This window comes from Triplophysa dalaica, chromosome 16 (genome assembly GCF_015846415.1).
Source record: "Triplophysa dalaica isolate WHDGS20190420 chromosome 16, ASM1584641v1, whole genome shotgun sequence".
Taxonomy (NCBI): domain Eukaryota; kingdom Metazoa; phylum Chordata; class Actinopteri; order Cypriniformes; family Nemacheilidae; genus Triplophysa; species Triplophysa dalaica.
Genome location: NC_079557.1, coordinates 4,501,914 through 4,525,960, shown reverse-complemented (window position 1 = coordinate 4,525,960; position 24,047 = coordinate 4,501,914). Strand labels below are relative to the sequence as shown.

The window sequence follows — 24,047 nt, the reverse complement described above, 5'->3', positions numbered from 1 at the left end:
TTTCAATTTCATAAAGCGCCAGTGGGTGGAAATATCTCTGGGTGATTTACTAACAAGGCGCACGTTCAAAAAAACAGTACATTGGCGAACGCAAACCTTAGTAAATCATGTGGCGTGATTCATTTAAATACTCTCCTCCAATAAGTCTGAAGAGGAAACTCCTACGAATGCATATGCAATAAGCAATGGCTTCTCAGCATTTTCACTGCATGTCTTTAGTAAATACCAACAGTAGTGAGCAAACTTTCTTTAAATTCTGTAATAACACTTGGCTTATTTTTAAGTTTTAAAATAAATATAGTCTCAGTCTGAGAAGCCCACTGTGACCGTTTGTTTAGAAAGAAGAGCTAAACAACCGCATTCTGTGTAATAGCACATGTGTGTCAATGGAATAAAATTCATGTCATGCAAATGTGTACACGAATGCGACGGACCACAAGAGCATGCCAGAACATTTACCCAGTGATTACCATTCATTATCGCAGCTGTACCGGACCGATACACACATCCATTAATGCGCAGTAACATGTTGAGCAAACGAGCTCATCTTTTTATCCAATTAGCACATAGTGTGACATCTATTGTGAATCAACATAAAGAGTATCATTAAAAGAGTGGCGAGGAACTATCCCATGATTGTCCAACACAGTCATTATTGTTCACTGGGTGAGAACATATTCATTGATGATTCCATTTAAACACAGTTGTTCAATGACATTGTTTTAATGGGTAATGAGACATGTAATACTCGGAGTGACCACAAACACCTAAGGGGTCTTCCACACTTGCTTAACCTCAGAACAACTTTCATTCTGAGGTAACCAGAAGACAAATATCAACCAATAATAAAGACTAACAGGTAACATGTTTCATTACCCTACCTGTCATTTTCAGACCAACCAAACGCTCTGCCATTTATATAATATGTTTGAGACACCAAATACTAATAGCTATCTATTTTTTCACATTTTTACTATTAATTAATAGTTTTAATCAAGTTACCATTTCACAACAAATAAAAAAACATGTTTTTTTAACATTTAAAAGTCCTTATTGTGAATTCACACAAAAATGTAAATTCTGTCATCATATACTCACCTTAAATTGTTCCAAATCTGTATAATTGTTTTTGTTCTGATGAACACAGATAAAGATATTTTGAAGAATGCTTTTAACCAAACAATCCTGGGGCACCATTGACTACCAAAAATTACAATGGTAGACAATGGGGGCCAAAAACTGTTTGGTTACAAGTATTATTCCAAATATCTTTTTTGTGTGTGTTCAATGGAACAAAGACATTTTTACAGCAATGTGTCCTAGTATGGTTGCCAATAGTGCCCCAAAACTATTTGACAATCTTTGTGTTCAGCAGAACAAAGACATGTATACAATATTTGAAACAACTTAAGGGTGAGTAAATGATGACAGAATTTTCATCTTTAGATGAACTATCCCTTTAAGAAAAGTATGTTCATAAGTTTTGCAATATGTTCAGTAAATCCCTTATTGTACACATTGTATGTATGTAACATCTCGGTCCATGTACCACTTATAAAAGCAAGCTTCACGGGAATTATAGCTTAAATTCCTGTAAAATATGAATCACTTCCTGTTTCTTACTATATAGGCTGTGGTCTCCATGTGCTATTGCATACAGTACAGTTTGCTTGCATCCAACATCTGTCAATTTATTTATTGAAATAAAAACTACAAAAAATGCATGTAAAAAATCTGCCTGGACCTTGACTACATCGCTGCCCATTGTTTTTCACTAAACGCCTCTGTAAAACACATTTAGATTCACCTAAAGTCATGGCCAGAGCCATTGAGAGAGAGTCGCGACAACGGAAGTAAAACCTTTTCGAGCATCAGGTGATTCATGGCGCCTTTAGATAGTACTGAAAAGTTATGCTTTATCTTTTATTTCTTTATTTCTTTAAATTTTTGCATTCATTAAACGACTTACATCTTTAGATGTGCTAAAATTTTCAGTTGGTATGTTTTGCCGCAGCTCCATGTGTTAATAACTTCCGGAAACTATTGAGAGGCTCCATGAGTGTTTCATGCCAAATCGCTATATTTCCTTGTTTAAAATGTACTGTAAGATGCAGCTTCTTTACAAAACGCTATAAATCCCGAACCTGTTTTTAGCCTAAATGCGATATGTCCTCTCGACCAATCAAAATTCGCTTGTTAGTGGTATTTGTATCCATGTTATTTCTAAATTATTTGTTGTATGTGATGGAAAATATTGAAACATGAAATTGAAAATATTTCTTTTATTTTACTATTTAGTTTGTTGCTATTTATTTTATTTGGCTGTTATTTATTTCATGCATTTGCATTTATTTGATTTATATTAATTTATAGTATGAGTCCTTGATGTCATATGTTTCATGTTCTCTTGTTTGTTTGTTTTTTAAAATAAATAAACCAAAAGAAAAAAAGATGGATTTGTAGCGTCTTGAAAAAAATTAAAATATAATTTGAATTTATAATCGACAGTATTGTTGTTTCATTTAACAATCATTGTTGAACATGTTCAGACTGAGCCAACTGACCATTTTTAACTGATAAATTGAATATTAACAAAATGTATCGGTCTAGGTAAGAAAATGTCATTTTCATGCAAACTATTAAACTGGATTTATAGCATGTTGGAAAAGAGCTCATATCATCATTCATCATTTCTTAAAAGCTAATAAAAAAGTAAACAGATCAGAGTTAGGCAACTAATTAACTGTACTTGGTTCTTTGAGAAGACATTGAGTGTACTAGTTGACAAAAGTACTTTTATGAAGAGCCATGAAATTAAAAGGCATGTTTTCTTTGAACTTTACTTTGAGGTCAACAACCAATTCAATTTTCCAGCGTTCATTACAGAACTTGAGTGCATTGCGAACACTGTTTCTTAAAAGCAACCATTTCGCAAAAACATTCTGTTCTTCACCCCCCCCCCCAAAAAAATGCTTGAAAATACACAACACCTGTATTTTACCGGGCAGGCTACACCTGCGTGTCTGAGACATTCAACTTGTGTGCAAACCGGCACAGAAAATAAGAGGTTGAGCTGCGATAGTGCTCATCATTTCTTCCTGTATTTTCTGTCTCTCTCTCACCCTCTGTCCCTGTCATGTCTTCATGTCTTAAGGCCACACCTTTGTCTGTAAGCACAAACAAAGGCAGACAGCCTAATGGAGAGGATCCCTGTGATTTCAGCCCCTAAGTCCGCCCTTTGTTCCACCCCACACTATTAGGAAATGCCATTAGTGCTGTGCCAGACAATGATGGATACTGACAGTCGCTGACTTCTCTGGTCAACAGAGCACCCTGCAGCCGTAAGTGTGTCACCAGCCTTCTTGCATGTCGCTGTCCTGGACTCTAGCTTGAAGGGTGCACCTTTGTTCTAGCTCCCTCAAACAGGACAGCTAATTGTGTGTCTGAGGTTCGAGGACAGAAGATCAGACCAAGAGAGGAGGGGGGCGGCGGCCTAGACGGGCTTCTGCTTCACGTGTCAAACCAGGGAGGGAATTAGAGCAAAATGAGATACATGTGCCCTTTCTCTTTATTGATGGGTCTTTTATTTATTTCATTTCCTAGTCATCTATTGTCAAGAAAATGAATGCTAAGTGAAGGCTGTTTTGTATAGCGGCTGGCTAATATGATAAGACGCTTTCTACACGGCCTGGTAAGAGACGATAGCAAAGACTAAGCATATATCATGCACCACCGAGTTGATTAATGTTTTGTCAAATTATGCCTTCGTATGGGCGATCTGCAAGAACGAAAAATCCACGAGGAGGAAAAAAGGCATATCTCTGCATTTAAAGCGACATCGGATCATAGACACAATTGAGTTGCTCTGACAGTCCGACGTTGACTCCAACTGAGATCAGAACAAAATGCGCATAGGAATGGAATAGGACCGGATCCGTTTAGCCAGACACACAGGAATGACGTGTGATGGCAGAACAATGCAATGCTTAAGAACTTTTCTGCCTTTTGTCTCAATAGCAAGGTTATCATGAGTCACACGTTCATGTTTTTCTGTCAAAAACAGTTGTCTTTGTATAATTTGAGCATTAGCAGTTTCAAAGAACATTCACAAGCTGCCTTATCGAATTATCATGGAGCGTGGAATGTTTGTTATAAAATTAAACATAAAGCGAGTCTTTAATTTGTGCAACATAAAAAGGATCATATTTTTTCACACATTAAAGCAGAACATCTTCTAATTAGAATATAATTAAACAACCTGTACGGCTGCATGACATAAAGACATATTCACTGTCAAACGTTAAATAAATATAAGTTCACAATATACAACATATTGCATAATATATTTGTATGTATTAACTTTGTAACTAGCTTCACACATAGAGATTATATGTGTATATAATTAGAAATATAAATAATTATGTATGCATACACACTTATATAAAGTCTCTGTGTGAAGCTAGATACAAAGGTTGAATAAATTATGCAACATTATATATAACAACACATTTATAGGCGTGAATGAAATTAAGCCAAATCTACAATTATAAACAATATTGCACAGCACAATGGTCAACGACCGTTGTTTTAATGTGCTTTATAAATAAAATAAAACAAATCTAGAGGTGAGGTTGCGAACTGCAACAAATGGCTTACACCACCCCTCTCCTCCCTTTCAAAGAACTATGGTGGCTACACACGACTCCTCGTCATGATTTCGCTTCTTTGCAGGAAGAGAAAATGTATTTAAGAAACACTCACTGAAGAACAGTTTGTCCATTTAGGGCTACTGTAGTAACAACATGGCGAATTTCATGTAAGGGGACCCGCGGTGTATGTATAGAAATAGCTCATTCTAAGGTAAAAAAAAAACATAACGCTTCATTTAGTAAGGTCTTTATACACCTCTGAAGACATGGTAATGTTTATCATATTGCATTTCTGTCAATATATCCTCCAAATAATTACACACTGGACCTTTAAGGCATTGGCTCTGTTATAATGTACACACACATGCACATACACAGCCTGTGTGGAAACCTAGTCAAAAATATTTTCCTGTTTCAACACATTCAATCAGTTTAAGGAAATGAAAACACAAACAACTCCTAATTTTAGAGTCAATTATCTTACTGGTTAAGGATATCCTATAGAAGACTCTTCTGCAGTGTTTTCCTCTACAGTTTATGCTTTCAATTTCAATCCACTGATATCATGTTAAAAGCGAGCACCTTCAGAAAGTAAATGAATTAATAAAAGCACAGAATGGTTACAGAATAAAAGACAGACTACAGTGAACAAGAGACGTCTACCTCTATGCTCCATGTCTCAAAGACGCTGTCTCATCTAATGCAAATGGAAAGCTAACGTATGGCATTGATTAATTTAATAGAATGTGAAAGGTAAGACATGCTTGTTAGAGTTAGACCGAAGCAAGGTAAAAGAGAGATGCCTATTGGGAATCGTAAATCATTTACAAAAAAGAGAGGCTTTGTGTTTCCTCCTTGCTTGTCTGGTGTCCAATTTATAATTCTTTATCCTATAAACCCTGAACAAATCCTTCAAACTTGTTTGAGAGAAACGCTTTATTCTTTCTAGTGAATCCAAGTAGATTTTCAAGGTACAAAGTGTCCCATTTAATTAATCCTTTATCACGGCGCTTCTCAACTGATGGGTCGCAGGTCTTCTCTGATAGGGTCACAAACAGGAAAAAACAACAGTGAATGCAAATAGACAAACGCATCTGAGCATATAAAGACAAAATGAAGGCTTATCATATTTTAAAAGAGAGGAGAAAAGGCCATACAGACGTTAGGGATTTTAGTGGACTGGATACTCATCTGTCACTTAGCACACGCTGGCAAAACCAGACAGATGTCAACATGGACGGAATGTGTGACATGCAAAGCCATAAAAAAATTAAAACATTTTGTTACTTTTGGGTTATTAACTATTTTAGCACTAGTGCAAAAGTCACTGTTGATAAAAGCATCTACTAAATGTAAATCTCCATGCATCGGTTTCATTATACAAAACCAGAACTACATCCACAGAAAGATCTTTTTCAAGTACTACAAATTGAAGAGCATTAACTAAATAAAAAAGCCAGGTTTGCCATTAACGCTGTGATCATCAACACTGAATAAAGCAGAATAAAGACTACATATTTCTATGCCAGCCAAACGGCTATAATAAAATACATTTGTGAAGCACCAGTTAATCTCAAAGCCCTTTGTGCACCAATCTCATGAACGCATGAGATTGTTATCACCTGTGCTATACATAACCTGATCAGGCATCAAAACGCCTCTTACTTGCAGCGTTCTACTATTTGGAGAAACGTATGTCTAAATGTAACAGTCTGAGATTTACTGCAATGAATCGGTGGGGTGATGCCACACGCTTCGCTGTGTAATTCAGTAGCCTGAGAGCCGTGAATGAGACAATGCCAGGACACCTCTAGAGTTTCCATCAGTGAAGTGAGATCTTGAGTAACCGAAGTGAGTCAGAGAGAAGATGAGATGATTCACACAGCCATCAATGAAGGACCTCTCCGAGGAAGCCGGAAATGTTCCATACAAAGAGGACCATAAATGTCAGGGCTAAAATCTGAATTGTTTTTTGAGGCTTAAATAGGAAATCTTAAACTACCGGCAGGGAGACAACCTACTTAGGTCAAGCTGACATCTGATTGAGAATGAGAGACAATTAAGTCTTGAAAATATAAAGAACAGCATGGACCTTGACGGTCTGAAATAGCAGCACAACTACCAATTAAGTTCAAAGCTTTCTCTTCGTAGGTGGATCTCATAAACATGTGCATTTCTTTTTTGTGCGTTTAAAAGAATATATATTTTAAGACCATACATTTTTCCACATTTTCATTACATATTGAACTTTACATGAAATTGTTTTCATTGTTTTTCTGTTATGTTGATCTTGTTGTTATTTTCTCATTTGTGACCCTGGACAACAAAACCAGTCTTATGGGTCAATTTTTCGAAATTGAGATTGTTAGAATAGGACAATATCTGGCTGAGATACAACCACTTAAATATATGGAATCTGAGAGTGCAAAAAATATTGAGAAAATTGGCTAAAATATTGAAGTAGTTAATCAGGGCACTGTGGCAGGCCATCCACTCACAAAAATAAAGTTTCTATATATTTAAGGTAGGAAAGTTACAAAATATCTTAATGGAACATTATCTTTTCTTAATATCGTAATAATTTTGGGCATAATTTTGACCCAAACAATGTATTTTGTCTTTTACTATAAATGTTCCCGTGCTACTTAAGACTGGTTTTGTGATCCAAGGTCACATTTTTGTTGTGGCTTTACAGTCCCTTGGTCTACTTTGTAGTGGAAAGGGCTCAATAAATAAAGTTGTGAGACATGATGACATCATTTTTCCATCAACATCTCATTACGGTACTGTATTACACACCAAATCTACTACAGACCAAAATTTTATCAATACGCTCAGCTCATGATTCGATACGATAGGCCTACTAAGTTCGCGATTGCGGTTGGATCCCGGTATTTGAAAAAATGTAAAATAAGAAACTCAAATGACAGATTTTCCAAAAAAATGAACAATATTTTGAGCCATTTGCTATTTTGTTAAAGAATTGACAGTGCTCAAAGTTGAATTCAACCACCGAATAAAAAATGAATAGATCCGTCACAGATAAACAATACTGAATTCTAACGTCAAAATATAAAAATATATATATTTAATTAAAAAATGTATTGCCATAGCTTTACAATACATTTCCTAATGGTTTTCTATTGCGATAAGCGATGCTTCAATATCTTGTTACACCCCTATTAAACTCTGATTTAAATGTTTTTCTTTTTTTTGACAATCCTGAATCCTTTCAACGTGCCTACCAAAATATGAATCATAGCTGAAGACTAAATGAATATATCCAATAACATAGTGTCTGAACTGCATCTGTGCTTTCCTGCAGATTACGGCAGAAAATTAAAATGAGACTCATCCTTAGTTTGAAGCGGAAAATGTGTTTACAGTAATGCACTTACAATAGATGCCTCGAAGGCAAGCTGGCAGCGCCACGAATAAACTATTAAAATAGATGTTAAGTTGTAAATAACCTTGAATATTCCTTTAAGGCTTCCAGATATGAATAAAACACCAATTTACATTAGCAAACTCCCTCACTTCCTCCGCTATGCATTAATCATTATTAACAATTCATATGATAATTTACACCGCTAAAGATGCATGCGAATCACCTGAAGACAAACCACAGCAAGCTATCCTCTGAGGACAGTGACTTAATAAAAACACCTGGCACTGTGAAACCTTTTATTGTGATGACATCATAACCTAAGGTCACGATATCCTCCCACAAAGAGGTTGGATTTCAGAGCGAGATTGGAAACGAACAGAAGGCCTTGTTCATTTATATGTTCCAGCGCTTCAGTCTTAAAGTCCTAGGGGACTCTCTCTGAACATGCAGCATCTCAGCAGGCCATTTCTGAAAATGTGTGTGATTACACTGAAAATTAATCTGATATGTTTGGCTTCGTTTTGGTGAAACGCTAGAAGCGGCTGCACACAAAATTGCTTTTAAGCAGTCTGGAAACTTGAGATGGTTTTCGCACACATCTGAATTTGTAGGAAGTAGGAACACCTCCAAAAGGAAACAATGGTCCAAACCACCCAATGCTACTTGCATTCGTCTGCCAAATTTAAACGCACTTAAGCTCATTCAACATGCATGACCACCAACATGAGTTCATCATAATATAATACGATCAAAGTCATTTGGGACCAACAGGCACAAATATATGCAGTACATACGCTCACTGTCTCCATGTATCTTTTCATAGAGGTATACGATGTTTCCGGGAAACAATAAACAAAGAACCTGAGGAAATATGTTTTTCCCTTTTACCCTTCTTTAACATTAATAGTCTTTAAATGAACAAAAAAATATGTGCTTTCATATATTGTCTATAAAAAAGCGAATTACACTTTCTATATACCACACACATTAACGTTATTCTTTCAAATCCATATGCAGCACTGCACATATTCGCAGAATGAGCAAATCTGTCATGATTAATTATTACAAGCATAAAGTCTTAAATCTATTTCACCAGCTTCACTGCTTTTTTCATCCTCGCCAAGAATCCGATGCTCAAAAGCCGGAAATCTCATCCGCTGCGAACACATTTCACACTCAACCCGAGTTAAACGCAAACGCCTGGCATCATACTATTCTGTGTTAAAGTAAAAGGAAGGAAATTAAATGTTTTACCCACACACTTTTGCAAACTAGACACTACTAATAAAAAATGTTGCCAAAGCAAATGTGTTAATTTTGCCAACCCTTAGTGTTTCAAATGAATATACTGTTTTTACAGATGCTAGGGTGATGTTACAACAGCCAAGTGACCCTCACAAAATATTTATTAACTATTATCGCTACTAAAATACCATAGTAGCTAGTCTTTGGAAACACTATTTTAAAGATTTTATTTGTTGCTGCTAGTGGCATTGAAATCACAAACAGAATCTGAACCGTATGACATGTTTTTTGCACATAAATGCAGTACAAACGTTGCATCTGTTATAAAATATCATGCAAAAGTGCATTCGGATAGTTGACATATAAAATGTTCCCTGGGAAGTGACAACGAAAATAAAAAACGAACAATGAAGACAAATATTTTATGCTATTTTATATTTTGCATAATAATATATTATTTTATATAATTAATATTTATAGTTTGTTTACAACATTTTTGCTATGTCACACATTGGTCACATATACGATATATTCGAACTACCCATTTACAAACAGGAGCACAGAGAGAACTGTGATTCAATTATTTATGCCAATTACGTTTATGGAAATAATTTATGGAAAGCAATTAATGAAGCCATTTATGCAAAAACATTAAAAATGTATAAAACATATCACATTACGTTTGAGACAGAACGTTGCCCTCTGTGTTACTGATATTCTGTGAGTTTTTTTACTTATTAAAAGTGCAACTTCAAAGGAACTGGGATTTTATATATTCAAATTATTTCCCCCTACTGCTCGACGTTTCCTCAAAACAAACCGAGCTATTAGGCTATTAGTTTTGGATTCCGCTTGTTAATTCTGGCTCATAGCCTAGTGAGCTGATAGCAAACAAAGCTCTCATTAATTGTCATGACAACAACAAAATTTACAAGTGAACCATATGATTTTTGCTAAAAATGTTTTTTTCTATCCGAGCATAAAATACAGATTCAAAAATAAGTTAATAATTCATTCATTGAGTTTATTCCCTTGAAGAGTGTCAACATGCGCTATTAAAGCAACCAACCTGATAAAGCAACACTGGCTCAGCCAATGGCATGAGGCGGGGGCAGGTCTATCTGTTTCTTTGACCAATGGCAGACAGGGGAAGCATTTATAAAATCTGTTTGAAAACAGTCGTTTTTGTCACTATTCTGGTGACATTGTTGGCTTCGAAATAAAACACTTTACCTTTAACACATCATTTTATTTATACAGAACTGAAACTGCATAAAGCACACAAGGCGCGGTTGGGTCAAAGCATATTTAACAAGCCATTGTGCATTCACACCGAATATAAAGCCTGGCTATTATCAAGGTATAATAGGGGAAATTAAATATTCAGATGTTAAACACCCTTTTGGATGAGCAGATGTTTTATACTGGCTATCGTGCCTCGTGTTGCATGCTGAGTGAGGGCTGAACTACTGGCCAGTGTTGAATTGTCAGCCCAAGGCACGCCGGCATCGAATATGAACATAATGAGCAAAGGTCTGTAGGCCTTCTTCCCAGTCAACAACATCACTTCAAGAGGACACGCTTTGGCTGTCTTTCAGGCAAATCTTCCTAAAATATCCTCGCCATTAGAGAGCTCACACCACCTACGGCCTGCCTACGGTGAGCTGTAATTCAGAATATGCCAACACACTGTAATTTCTATATTATGTAAAGCGCAGAAACTCAAGCTAGATTCATACAGTACATTGTTGGTTGAAAGTCTATGTTTGTCCGTGCAAGCCGTGCCGCCACCATCTAGGGTGCTGTGTGTGTTTGCCAAGGCCTTGCTATGCAGTTGCTATGGTGTTTTTAATGCATTGCTACAGATTTGTAAGGGTTTCACTGTGTTTACGTATTGGCTTAAGCGTGCATCTGTGATAATCTGGTCCCTGGATGTGATTCAGATCTTTATGAAATTATCTATGAGATTCTAGGCCTGTTTATTGCACTTAAATATAAAACAATATAAAAGCTGACAAACAACATAAATGACACACTCAGTTTTAAAGGGATAGATTTAAAAAATGTCATTTATTTACCCTCATGTCGTTCAAACCCTGTATGCGACATTCTTCTCTGAAACTCAAAAGATGATATTTTGAGAAATGTCTCACATTTCTTTAGCCAATGCAAGTCAATAGGGCCAATGTTGTTGGCTTACCAATGCTCTTCAAAATCAACGTGTTCAGAAAACGAAAGTCATAAATATTGAACTAATTTTCATCTCGTTTTGCCTGGGGTTTGTTTAATTATAAATTTGGGCAACGGTAATAATAATGCTTGTTTTAGCTGGAACCACTACTTACACATTCAGAGCATCAACCTCCAATTCGTTCCAATTAGGAAAATAATTAAAGTTCACAGAGAAATCCCAATCACGTTCAATATCAATATCTCCGAGTGACCAAAGGGCTATTTGCTTTAATATTGAGAAGTCTAGCATAAGAAATCCTATAAAAGCATGTTTGCTTTTATCACGATAAATAAGCGATTCTGAATTGAATTAAGCCAAGAAATGCACCAAGAATTCTGTGCATGAAATGCAGACAACACGAAGGTCTAGCAAGCAACCCGAAGCCTCAACAATGTATGTAGGAAAACCAAAGAAACAGGCTGAACTCAAGAGCCTCATTAGCCTTGAAGTGGGCAAAATATCAATATGATGCACTGTCATTTCTTTTCATGCAAGACGACTCACGCGGTTCAAAGGAAGGCTCCGCCCCGCCCGTATTATGGGCTGGCTGAGCGTTCAATCTACAACACAGTAGTCGTCAAGACAACACTCCCTTGTGGAAGCCCTCTGGAACTCTTGTGTGAGGCGCATACAAATAACACTCCTCTGGAAGCGACTTGGGCAATCTTACAAGCTCCGAAAGGACCCAGAGGACCTCCATAAAAGGCAGGGATTGAGCACCTCTGGCTTAAACTCTACTCTGTCGTTGATTGATGGCCAACTAAACAGTTAGAGGGTTATTGATCACGGGAGAATGAAGAGCATACCCAAACCACCCTAAATACGCTGGATGATGAACCACAGATGGGTTGAGAGCGTGCCGAGTGCCACTGCGAATGTTTCATGTTTATGCTCGCCATCGCCGGCGAGCGAACCCCACGGAGTAATAACAGTTGAAAAGATCTAGTCGCTTTTGTTGCGTTAGTATTGTGGGATAAGTGCTCCGGGTCTATTGAGTATTCCAGCAGATGGTTCATCATTAAAGCAGACAGATCTTACTTAGATCTCTCAGTCTGCAAGTTAAGCCAAAAGCACCTTGGGAAATGCGCTCTTATCTCTTTGGGGAGGGGCATTCACCCGAGGCTTTCACAAAGTCGAGCGTTCACAGTGTGCCGAGGAGCAGCGTCTGCACATTAAATGCATCTGGACTCAAGGTCAACGGTACTCGAGCTTTCGCCGGCCACTGACAGCACCTTAGGGAAGAAGAACGCGATTAGTCTCTCCAGTGACAGCGCTGATCTTTGGTTCCTCCTGCTGACCTCGACTTTTCTGAAGGGCGCTCGCAGGAAGGAGCAGGTGCTGGGGCCCAGGATGGGACCAAGATCATTTCAAAGAGCTAATGCTAGAGGTCAACCAATGTATGGAGTTATTTTCTATATACTGTCTATGCTGCTCAAAATCATCAACACATTCATTTTAACTTCAATGTTTTGTTCGTAAAGATCAAAATGTTTTTTAAGTGTTCCCTTAAATGTTTTGAGCATATCGTATAAGCTGTACAACTATATAAAACTTAAAAAGAAACACATTAGTAAGTAAATAAAAAAAAAAAAAAATGAAAAGTTTAACTACTAAAAAACATTACTAATTCTGAGTTATATATGAACAATAATACAAAAAGATACAATAAATACTGTGTGTTATCATCAAATAAAGTATTCTTAAAATATATCTAAAATAATATAATTTTTACTTTGTTCGGGACTATCACCTACCACAGCTAAAACATCATGAAATTCTATTAAGCACTAAAATAATAATTAATATTGATTATTTGGTTATCAGAATGTTTTCCACCTTCGTTCAATTCAGTTCTGCTCGACTATTGGTCGACCTCTAACAAACCCCTAAAAATCTCCACTCCACCTTATTTTCAATAGGCCACGAGTGCCCAACTGACGCACATTTCCCCTGAGATGTGATGCAGTCTGATAGACGACTTCCCTCACCTCCAAGGTTCACGTCACACTTTCTCATCTCATCCCCTTGCATCTCCTTCCCAATTTGCATTTGACACTTATGGAGAAGACACATATAGCACCACGAGATAAGAGAAGAGCACATTTGTCATCAAATGGAGCATGCACTTGGATTACGGAAAGCCAGCTGCTGTTGACTTACACTGTTTGCCTTCTCCGCGATTCTGCTACACAATTTCACGCCTCTACATTCATCAATCTCAAAGACTCTACATGTATTATAAGCTCTGCACATATTATATACGCGAGCGAACAGCGTAAGCAGCAGAAACATACCTTGAATTTGCAAAGAAGCATGTTAAGATTGTGAAATTGCAACGCGGGTAGTGTCAAGCAAACAACGAAAACAGATTTAATCATGATCCACTTCCGAGCGCTTGCTGGAGATATAAACAACACTGCTCTCAAATATTCATCTGCTTTCAAATCTTCATCTCCTTCTCTGAAATGAAAGAAAAACTTTCAGTTCTCTTGTTAATATATCACAATAATTCATTGGTGTGACTGTAATAAAAGTCAGAAATAAAAACGTTCAGAGTTCTCCTCGTACATGCATAAATTGACTTTATAGCTAGCAAGTAGATGGGGCAAAAAGATGTTGAATTTTTTCTCACGTTTCCTTTTTCACAGGGAAAAAAAATCAACACATAAACCGCACTGAGAACTCTATACAGAATTATAATCTGCCATGATTTAGAGGACCTAATGTTCCACATTAAAACCTCAACTTTAAATAACTTCCCCTTAACATTTTTCCCAGAGACCCAGTGGACAAAGCAAGACTAGAATACTAAAAAGCTGGCTTGGTCCTAATTGCAATAATCCAAATGACGACTGTAAAATCACGTCTCTAAGGTCTGGGGAGCTTTCGTGAGAAGCTTCTTAGCCGCCGTATAAGAAAGCTTTTGAGTTCCTCTGCACCCCGGATTCCGCCCCTTTCAGCCAACGACCGAGCACGCTCGCTCCCTCTGCCAAAAGTCTCTGTAACAAGTTCGCCACAAACTCCCGCAACAAAATCCCCCGACTGTTTCTTTCTCACACACACAGCGAGAACAGCAAACCCATTATATATCTGCTTTTCCGTGGAGTTGAGGAACCAAACTTGCGGGGTTATGATGTGGATCATTGTGTGGCTTATCTTCAACACTGCTATCAGCCGTCCTGTTTATGATGCCGACATTGAAATTCATGTCTCACATTCTCCATCAGGAAACTGTGGCGTAGGCTTGTGATTCTCGACTGGCCGGTCGCGACCTCATAACGGCTTACGGGTCTGTTAGGGTCTCTCTGTCTGACAGGGTTGCAAGTCGGAAGAGAGAACAAATGCTAAATGCAAAAACAACAAAACTAGACACGAACTGTGTAGAATTAACCGCAAAATAAACAAGCTTTTCAAGTTTAAAAGAGATGGAAAAACACCTTTTTTCTGTTGTTGACATCAAATGTGATGTTTCTAATCAAACTCTACATACAAACTACATTAAATAATCAACAGGTTCTCAAGAAATGAGGATAAACATAAGCTGGGCCCAAGAATATTCAATTTATGCAAAGGATTTCTGGGTGCTGACACCCTAAAACACCACTGAAGTTCAACGGTCATAAAAAAATCAGAAGCATTTTGTTAGATACTTTGTATATTTTGGGTTCATTTTGTATGCTCAGGTCTCCACCACAATGCAAACTCTGGGTTTAAAGCATACTAGCAGAGAATTCTGTAAAGCTTGGTTCCACCCTGAAAGAAAACACACCCTCACAAATAAAATGTGCTGATTCCTTTCGCCTACATACTGATGAAAATCCTCCCCGCGGCTCAGCCGCAACTCATCTCCCAGAAGGCACCACATTGTTGAGGAGAGCGCTCTGTTCTGTCTCTCGTGCACTCTCTGATGAAGACTGACAGGGCGACCTTTATTTTTGACCGGATTATGTTTCAGGGGAAAGACAAGCTTGCTTTCATATAGAAAAATGCATCGTCAGCCTGTTTCTCCGCGCTGAGAGCAACTCGTATGATCTCTGGACTAACTGCTGCTGCAGCCACCCATGCTTCTGTTATTCCCCCACCATCTAATTTACATTTGCTCATCTTCAGACATCCAAAGCGTGAAAAGTTCCCTTGTGATCTTTTTTTTATTATTAGCGCAAGGAAAGCAAGATAAGTGCCCTTGACAGATGAAACAAAGCACACAAAGAAAGTAAGGCTGTAGACATTTTCCACGACGCCCCGCAATCTGTTAAAATTTCTGCGAGCATCAGAAATGCCGCGTAAATGTCATCGTATTTCTTGCCTTTCCCTCTAAAACGGGATTACTGTGGGACGTTTACTTCATTTTAATTTATATGAAATCTCTCTCTGATGCACAGGAAAACGCTCTCATAATTCGGTTTGATAATACATGTACAATGTCCTGGAGCGAGAATTGTAATTACACAATTTTTAACAAGTTAGCCTACAATCCACAGCGGAGAGACAGCTGAACAATGCAAGCTAAGTGTGAAATTTTGACGGTGCTCAGAGGATACTCATCAGCGTTCCCCAGCTGGGCTTTATGGTGATGATTACTTAGACCTCCAGGAGCGCAACACAACTTTCCCACAATCATATTTCCCACAACTAAGACCTACTTTAGCTCTCGAGTTCTCTTGACACAATGTGCGATGGTCAGATCAGAAGAAACAGAAGAAAACACACTGTGTCGGTTCAAGCAGGTAATGCACTATTCACAAAGTATGGCTGTGGTTCTGTAATCTCAAATACAAACTATATGATAATCAGTGCTTTGATATTTCTTAGCGTTATAATCTGTTATTCCAAAGTTTCGTTTTGTGAGGATGAAGGAATATAACTCATAAAACCGCACTGAAGATAAACAAAAATTTGCTACAATAAGAAAAAGAATCAACAACGCCATCTTAAATTAGTTCTTCACTCAACTCCTATCAAAGAACACATTAGATGTGATATATGAAGAAGCCTCTGTCTTCAACAGAATGACGTGTGAAAACGTGGACCAAATACAAATACATAATTACCTGAGCAACCAGTTTTAAAAATCATTACTGCAATTATAAATAAATAAACAAAATAATCAGTTATTTATAATGCGCGTGAAATCAACTAGAAGCTGTTTATCAATTGTAGATGTAATAAACTCAAGTTTAATCTACCCCAACAACAAGGCACAAAAAGGTGACTGGAAGAAGTAAAGGACGTGAGATGGGAGGAGAGCACGAGCATTTGTCTGTCACATACGCACCCTCTTTTTCAGTGACTTCACCAAGACTGCGCTTCTAACCACATTTTATAAACGCGTAAAAACAACTTGTTCATTGATGGTCGGAGCTCAGTGCATACTTCGTAAGCTGTCATAAACACTGCAAATGCAGCAGGAAAGCGTGAATGTCAAGCGCTTCATTTGAGCTGACGCTTCCATTCCTCCGCGCTGCTGTGGACAAACATTTTACGCGTAATTCTATGAGCAATATTTAACCATACATGAACGTTTAAAACCGCTAATACACATTTGAGGTCGTTTTCAAGGAAACACGCCCTTTGTTTATGTATTCGCGTGTGATTATTTCGCCGTAAAGTCTCGTGCTCGCCGTACGCGTGCTCGCAGAAACATGTCAATCAAACTTGCTCCGCGTTCAAGTTCACCGTACGGTTTCTGCAACCTTCGTTGCTGAAAACTAATTCTCAGTTTTGCAAAACATGTTAAACTGTGCCGCCCTCTTTATTGTGAAAATAAGCCACATGCAACGTGCTCGGAGGATTCAATTGAGACAAAAGATGCTGGATGAAAGAAAAGTCGACCACAAAAGTGCCACAAAATCGCCTTTCGGCCCAAATGACTTACTTGGCATGCAAATGAACCCTCCTTGAGCTAAATGTTATTTTGTATCATTCTGGAACGCGCATCACGAAGAGAAAGCGCGTGCTGCGTAAAAAGCAATTGCGCGTGAAATTCAATCTGAAATAGATGTAGAAATGAATCAAACTCACCAATGCAGTTAAATCCGACGGAAAACAGGCAGATCCATGCGAGTACGAGCCCGGATCTCCAGCGGACAAAAGGAGCCAGGTGTAACGGCATCATGTCTTTATCACCTTTCTCGTTTGAGTTTAAGTCAGTGAGATCAACTCAATGAGTATCTGCTTTCAGCGTTAACTTCTCGTAATATTACACCGACTAGTGATGCCAGAACATTTATGAAGTCCTCTATCAGCACATATCCTCTTCCTGAACCTTAGCCATGAGCGCGTCTCGGTTGCTCAGAAACAGCGGCGCATCACAGGTGTGGTAAATAAAGACTCGTCTCTTATTTCTTCAGCTGATCTTACTAACCCCCCAAACAGGCATGCACACGCTCCAAACGTGCGTGGAGAGAGAGAAATCGTCCTCACACTTCTTCGTCCTCTCACTCTCCGCTGCAACAGTGCTTGCTCCGGTACGAATAAAGGCTGGAAATTGGCTTCAGCGCGCGAACATCTGCTGGTCCAGCACTGCAGAAGGAGACGGGATGTATGGAACAGCAGCGGGGGAAAACCCGGAGCGGGCGTCGCTCCTTGACTGGAATGGATCGGAGGGACCCTTGGAGACGACGCGTCATGATTAAGTGAGCGGGAGCGAACAGAGTTCATCAGACGTGGAGCGCCTCACATTCTGTTCGTCGATTCATGTCGATTATATAAAAGCGTAAAATGTAACATTATTGAATCACAAAATGATGAAAATGATTAATGTGTCTGTCCACTCCGTGTTTGTGCTATGACATTACAGTGGAATGGAATAATTGAAAAGGGATTGAGCGAAAACAGGATGCGCACTTAAAGGTTACTTTACCTGTTTTTATATAATTATAAAAAAAATGAATTTTACATTAAATGTTTAGAATCTATCTGGCCAAAATATAAAATCATAGTCTCAGACTAATGAGAGTACATTTTTAAATATTCCTTGCCAATCAATTCTATGTTTTGTAGATGATTCCACATCAAGGTAAACATGTTAATGAGTTGATCAGTTTTCAGGGAAACATCACCCCGTTTCACAACCCAAAATCAGGATATCTTAATATGTCAATAGATAATACAGGCCATAGTAAATTCAAGCATTCAGCTAAATCATGGCATTACACGGCATGTCACGTTTTGGCGCTTAATCCTATTCAGCACTTACCAACAGCATGGCATGGGTTGATTTTTGGAGTGGTTCAGTGGCAGTGTTGATGGTTTAATTCAAGTTAGTTGAAGTACTGTAAAGTAGCTGTGCCACAACACTGACTGGATTGAAATACTTTTAAATATGATCGTATGAAAATATAATTATAGGAACCAGAAATGCTGCCTTACAAATTGGTCAGTGGAATAGGGCAAAGTTCAATAGGCTATGTGCAAGACCAACAACTCATTAGCCAAAAAGGCAACTCAGTCATTTACTTATTGATTGTTAAAACAAGTAAATAATTGACAAACGTGCACATACTTCTCCCAGATTTGCAAGTATTGTATCATTAAAGATTTACAAATATTTCACCTACATAATGAATTGGACAGGGCACTGATGTTATACTCATTGATCAATTTCTAGGTGCTTTGCCAGCAGCTTGTTCCCTGAAATGTTCTGCTTCTGTTCAGTCAAGATTTTATCAAGGTAAGAGTTTCTTCAACCCCTATATTATATCCCTAGAACGATTCAATACTTCTCATAACATATCTCAGAATTGGCATAAATGATCTGTTCTTTCAAGTATTTAGCTGTAATGTTCTCAGTGAGTAGTCAGACTCTTCTGTCAGATTTTTCTGAATCCCTAAAATGTGCTTCATGGATATAATAGATACATGGATTTAATAAACAAAATTGCTTTAATAAGGGACTCTATGTTATAGGCATGTTGGCCTTTAAAGTTATATACTGTCTTTGTTTTTGATTATATTCATTTGTTTTTGCGGAATGTATATATAAAGTATATCCTCAAAGCAATTGATACCATGAATTTGGTATTGACACTGTGGTGTCCTATTAGTTTTTTAAGAGAATGTTCCATTTTCATTGTTTCATGGCCCATTTTATATACCCTATATGAAAAAAAGCTATTGTTTTTTAATAAATAAGGTCATTTCTATCAAAATGAGTCCCCACAAAAGTAATTTATAGAGAACATAACCAATTTACTTGAGAATATAGCCTACGATAACATAGAGTAAGGTGCAGAGTACAGAGTGTAAATCAAGTGGTCGAAGAGTCTGTATTTGCTGATGCTTTGCTATTTTCAATCCAGTACACACTACAGTTAGAATAAATTGTCAAAAATGTACCCAAGCTGTCACTGGGATGGTACCCTTTATAAAGGTCTAAATATACAGTATATGATTTAGGGACAGTTGTGTATACATTGGGTACCTGAGGTATTGATACTTTTGACACAAAGTTTTTTTTTTAAAGGGTACCGCCCCAGTAATAGCTTATGTACTTTTTGACCTTTTTTGACAGTGTAGAAAGTATTAATATATAGTAACAGTATTACTATGAAGCTGTTTCACTCGAAAGAAAAATGTTGCACTCCATTGAGTTGACAGACATGTACAGAAATGTTTTTAAAATGAACAAATAATAACACTGAACATCACCTGCACATTTTCTGTTAATGTTGTTTATTTGTTTGCTAAACATATCATAAAGATATTAAAATATATAATAAAATAAAATGTACTTAACATTTTCTACCAGGACATTATTTATTAATTTCACAGACATTTCGATTAACCCTAAACAAACCAAAAAATACAGATAAAACAGTTGTAAAACATCAAAATGGAAAATTCCATATTAAAATAGTAACATGCCCCATTTTACAGACTTTTACTGTGTTTTTATTTATGAAATAAAAAAAACAATAAATGATTTGAACCTTTATGACTGAAAATTCAGATTTTCTGATCACAAATCTCAGCAGTCCCATGACACAGGTGCAGTCTTGTACTCAAATACGGATGCAATTTTTCTTTTCCACATTACATTTGAAATATCGTTCTACAAAGTGCGTGTTTGCCCAAAATCGCTCTGATTACATAAAAAGATTACCTCAGGAAAAACAAACACAACTTTGGGAATAGTAAAAACCATCTCCCACACAAACACGCACTGTACACAAACAGACAGTAGGTACTGAACATCTTTAAGCAAATTAGACACATCATATCATCTTCCACGATGCTCGTAGGCTCTCAGTTTGAACTTGTGTTTTTATCAAATTAGATTTCAGCGCCACAACGCACCGTCTGAGAGATTGTGTGATCATAATAGCTAGTCAGTGGATTGCACATTGTAGTGAAAGTCACTTAACCAGACTGCAGGAAAATGATGGGTTTAAATTTGCATACTTCCTTTTAACTCTCGTAGCGTGCCATCTACGAATTAGAATGCGTGATGTGTAACTGCACATTAGCATAGCATGTGTAATAGCATATTAGTGTTAGATAAAACTCCAAAAAAATGAAAACTGCAGAAATGCGAATACAAATGTGCTTTAAGTAATGAATAAATCAACAGAGATATGACTTTTATGTGCCCTGCTGTAGATTACTACCATACAGACTTAATATCTTCACACAGCTCACAATCCAGCAAAGTGTTAATATACAGAATATATATATATATCTTTAAAAACTGCTTTATAAATATTGAAACTGTATCTACATGTCATTGTAAAACAGTTTCAACACATCCTCAGCATCCAACAACAAAAGCTTGACCGATGTGGTGTCGAGACTTTCCGTGTCATTTCTAAACATTATAATAAACAATACAAGAACCTACAGATAAAGCAGGATCGCACCTGACTCATCGCACCTTACGCTTGAGTTTGCATACCTGTGTACTGTATTTATACGGTCTAAACTCTATAACGGTTCTCGGTTGTGCCCTGCCACATTCTGTTTCAAACCCTTGAACTCTTGAAAGACCGCTGATGAGACTATATTCCAATGTCCCATAATTCTCTGCTCCGGCAATTTCTCACTTTCACAGATGCGGCCTTGGAATGAGATTTGACAAAAATGGAAGACCCTGGGAGCAGCAAACTATGAAGATAACGCTCGAACCAATTATCTTTTAAACTCATGCAGAATCTCTCAGGTTCTGTGGTTACCCCGTCGTTCCCAAACTCAATCAGATCGACATCCAGAAGAATCAATACCAATATTCAGCGTTTACATCACCTCGGGTGTTGGCATTAGTCCTGATGAGTCACAGCACACTGGGAGACATTTAAAAGCTTGAGTGTGATCTTTAAAAAAGCTTAAATACAGTTTGGTATTTTCTCTTTATATGGAACTACATGTTTTAATTGCAGCAAGGTCTCAAAATATAGCAGCAAGGCCTCAAAACGGACAAAAAACAGCAATTTTAAGATGTTTATTTGGCTTTATGATAAACTATGGCATGACTTACTTTCTTTTTTGGTCGATTATTAACTTCAAATACACAGACGCTCTTATACTTAAATCTACCGTCTCTCTGCTTCTTTTTAATAGACCCCATTTACATTATCGCAGGCTGTCATTACAACAAGGCAAACAATTCATTCAGGTGAAGCTCATCTAAATAGAGTTCTTTAATCTTACACACCAGAGGGATATATATAAAGAGATATGCTGATTTAATTCTCTCCAAGTCTGCACTATTGTAAATAAATTTGCATTCAATACGAAAGACGGACCTCCGCTTCTGAATTCATCAAGTTCGTGGTTGATGGCGAAGTTCAGCGAGAGGTTACCACATCAGAAGACTCCGATCGTGCTTGAGCGATGATGTAATGACAACAGAATCGAGCTCTGGTGTAAAAGATGTGAGACAGATTAATCAAGATGTACAATTAAAATTCGAAACAAACAATCTTCCTTTTCTCCTTTCAGTGATGTGCTCAAGCTGCCAGAGACGACATCACCTCACCTCCCGTGAACGGTGGGGAATGATGAGAAGAAAGCGCCTTTCTCTGAAACACACATGCTCATTTGTGACAGTAACTTCCGATAGATACAGACTAAAATGTCAAGTGCTCAAGGCATGTCGTCTGCAAGCACTTCATCAGGATCTTTCCCGGTCCAACCGGTGACATCAAAACGCATGGAAAATGTAACGCAACTTGTCAACGTTTATGCAGGAACATCTTTTAGTGACAGTTCCCTGCCCAAATCAGTAAGTAAAGATACACGTGTGTGAGAGAGACAGCGAGAGAAGAGGAAATGAGGGTTGTGACAGCCGATTGTCATTCCTGAATGTGAATGGAAGAGTGTATTGTTACACCTGCTGTGCCTCGCTGAGTTTTTGCAAGAGAATATGATCACGTTTTAGGATCAGAATAGCAAAAAATACAATGACTCTGCTTCCAATTCAGAATTCACTTAGTGATTCTGGTTCCTTAAGAAATTTTGGGATTTTCATGAACACTGATAAATAATATTCCTATACAATTGAACTTTATTTATTATTTATATTATATAGCTGCAAACAGGCATTTGTTCAGCAGGCTTTTCAACTGCTGTTGCAACCCAATATTTGTTTTGTTAAGGACAAGACAAGAGGAAAAAGGATGCAATATCATTAAAACCTTTCTGTCCAATCAAACGATAATTTTTGCAAAGATTAAATAACTAAATAAATTATCATTAACAATAAAGGAATCAATAAATGAAAATGGTTAAATAGCAGTTGGCAATATATACTGTACTTCGGTAACATTTCAATTTAAATAATGATTTAAAAATTTAATAAATCTCATTTAAATACCTGATTTTAAAAACATGTTTGTTTACTTTTTTGTTTACTCTCACACGTCTATATTACCATGACTAAATTAATTACATTTAATCTTTTGATGAACAGTAGTAGTAAAACAGTTTATTGTTAAAGGATTAAATCCAATCCCCAATTGATGTTGGGTCTGCATCCTCTAACAAGATTGTACATGTCAATCATATGGACTCAATAAGCCAAGGATGTGAAAACAGAGCCTGTTCATCGCACATTTTAGAATTCACTGCATGTTGCTCAGCAGGTCAAAATATTGGATTTATTCTAGGACAACATACCAGCAGAATTAGTCAAATTCTTAAAGGAACAGTTCACCCAAAATATAAAATCTATCATTTACAAATAAGAAAGAAAGAAAGAAATAGAATAAAGTAAATTATTTTCTTTGGGTGAAATGTTCCTTTAAAAAAGCATGCATCACCAACTTTATAAAAAAAAATCCTTAATATGCTTTTAATAAGTAAAACTTGACTGAAAAAGACTCTGCTGCTCCACTTTGACTTGAATCCTAAAACAATCCAGGAAAAAAAGTACGACTGTCTTTTTCTGTGTTTTATTTTTTCTCTTCTGTTAAAAATGTGCGTTTCCTGCACTACACTTCCCATGACAAAGTCCCTTTGTTTTCTAAACAATCCTTTTTTGTAATTGTGGGCTTAGACCTTGAGTGATGTTGAATGTTTTATGAGTCTGCAGTATTCA

General features: G+C 37.2%; 1 protein-coding gene across 4 annotated transcripts in view; it reads right to left on the bottom strand.

Moving 5' to 3' along the window:
• The window catches only part of unc5a (unc-5 netrin receptor A), a 150,390-nt gene extending 132,276 nt beyond the window's left edge, over positions 1-18,114 (bottom strand). For all 4 annotated transcript variants that reach the window (XM_056770282.1, XM_056770283.1, XM_056770284.1 and 1 more), the window contains exon 1: positions 17,537-18,114. In XM_056770282.1, coding sequence (XP_056626260.1) covers positions 17,537-17,630 — 94 coding nt within the window. In that variant the 5' untranslated portion in view covers positions 17,631-18,114. The remainder of the gene's footprint in view (positions 1-17,536) is intronic.
• Positions 18,115-24,047: the final 5,933 nt, after the last annotated feature.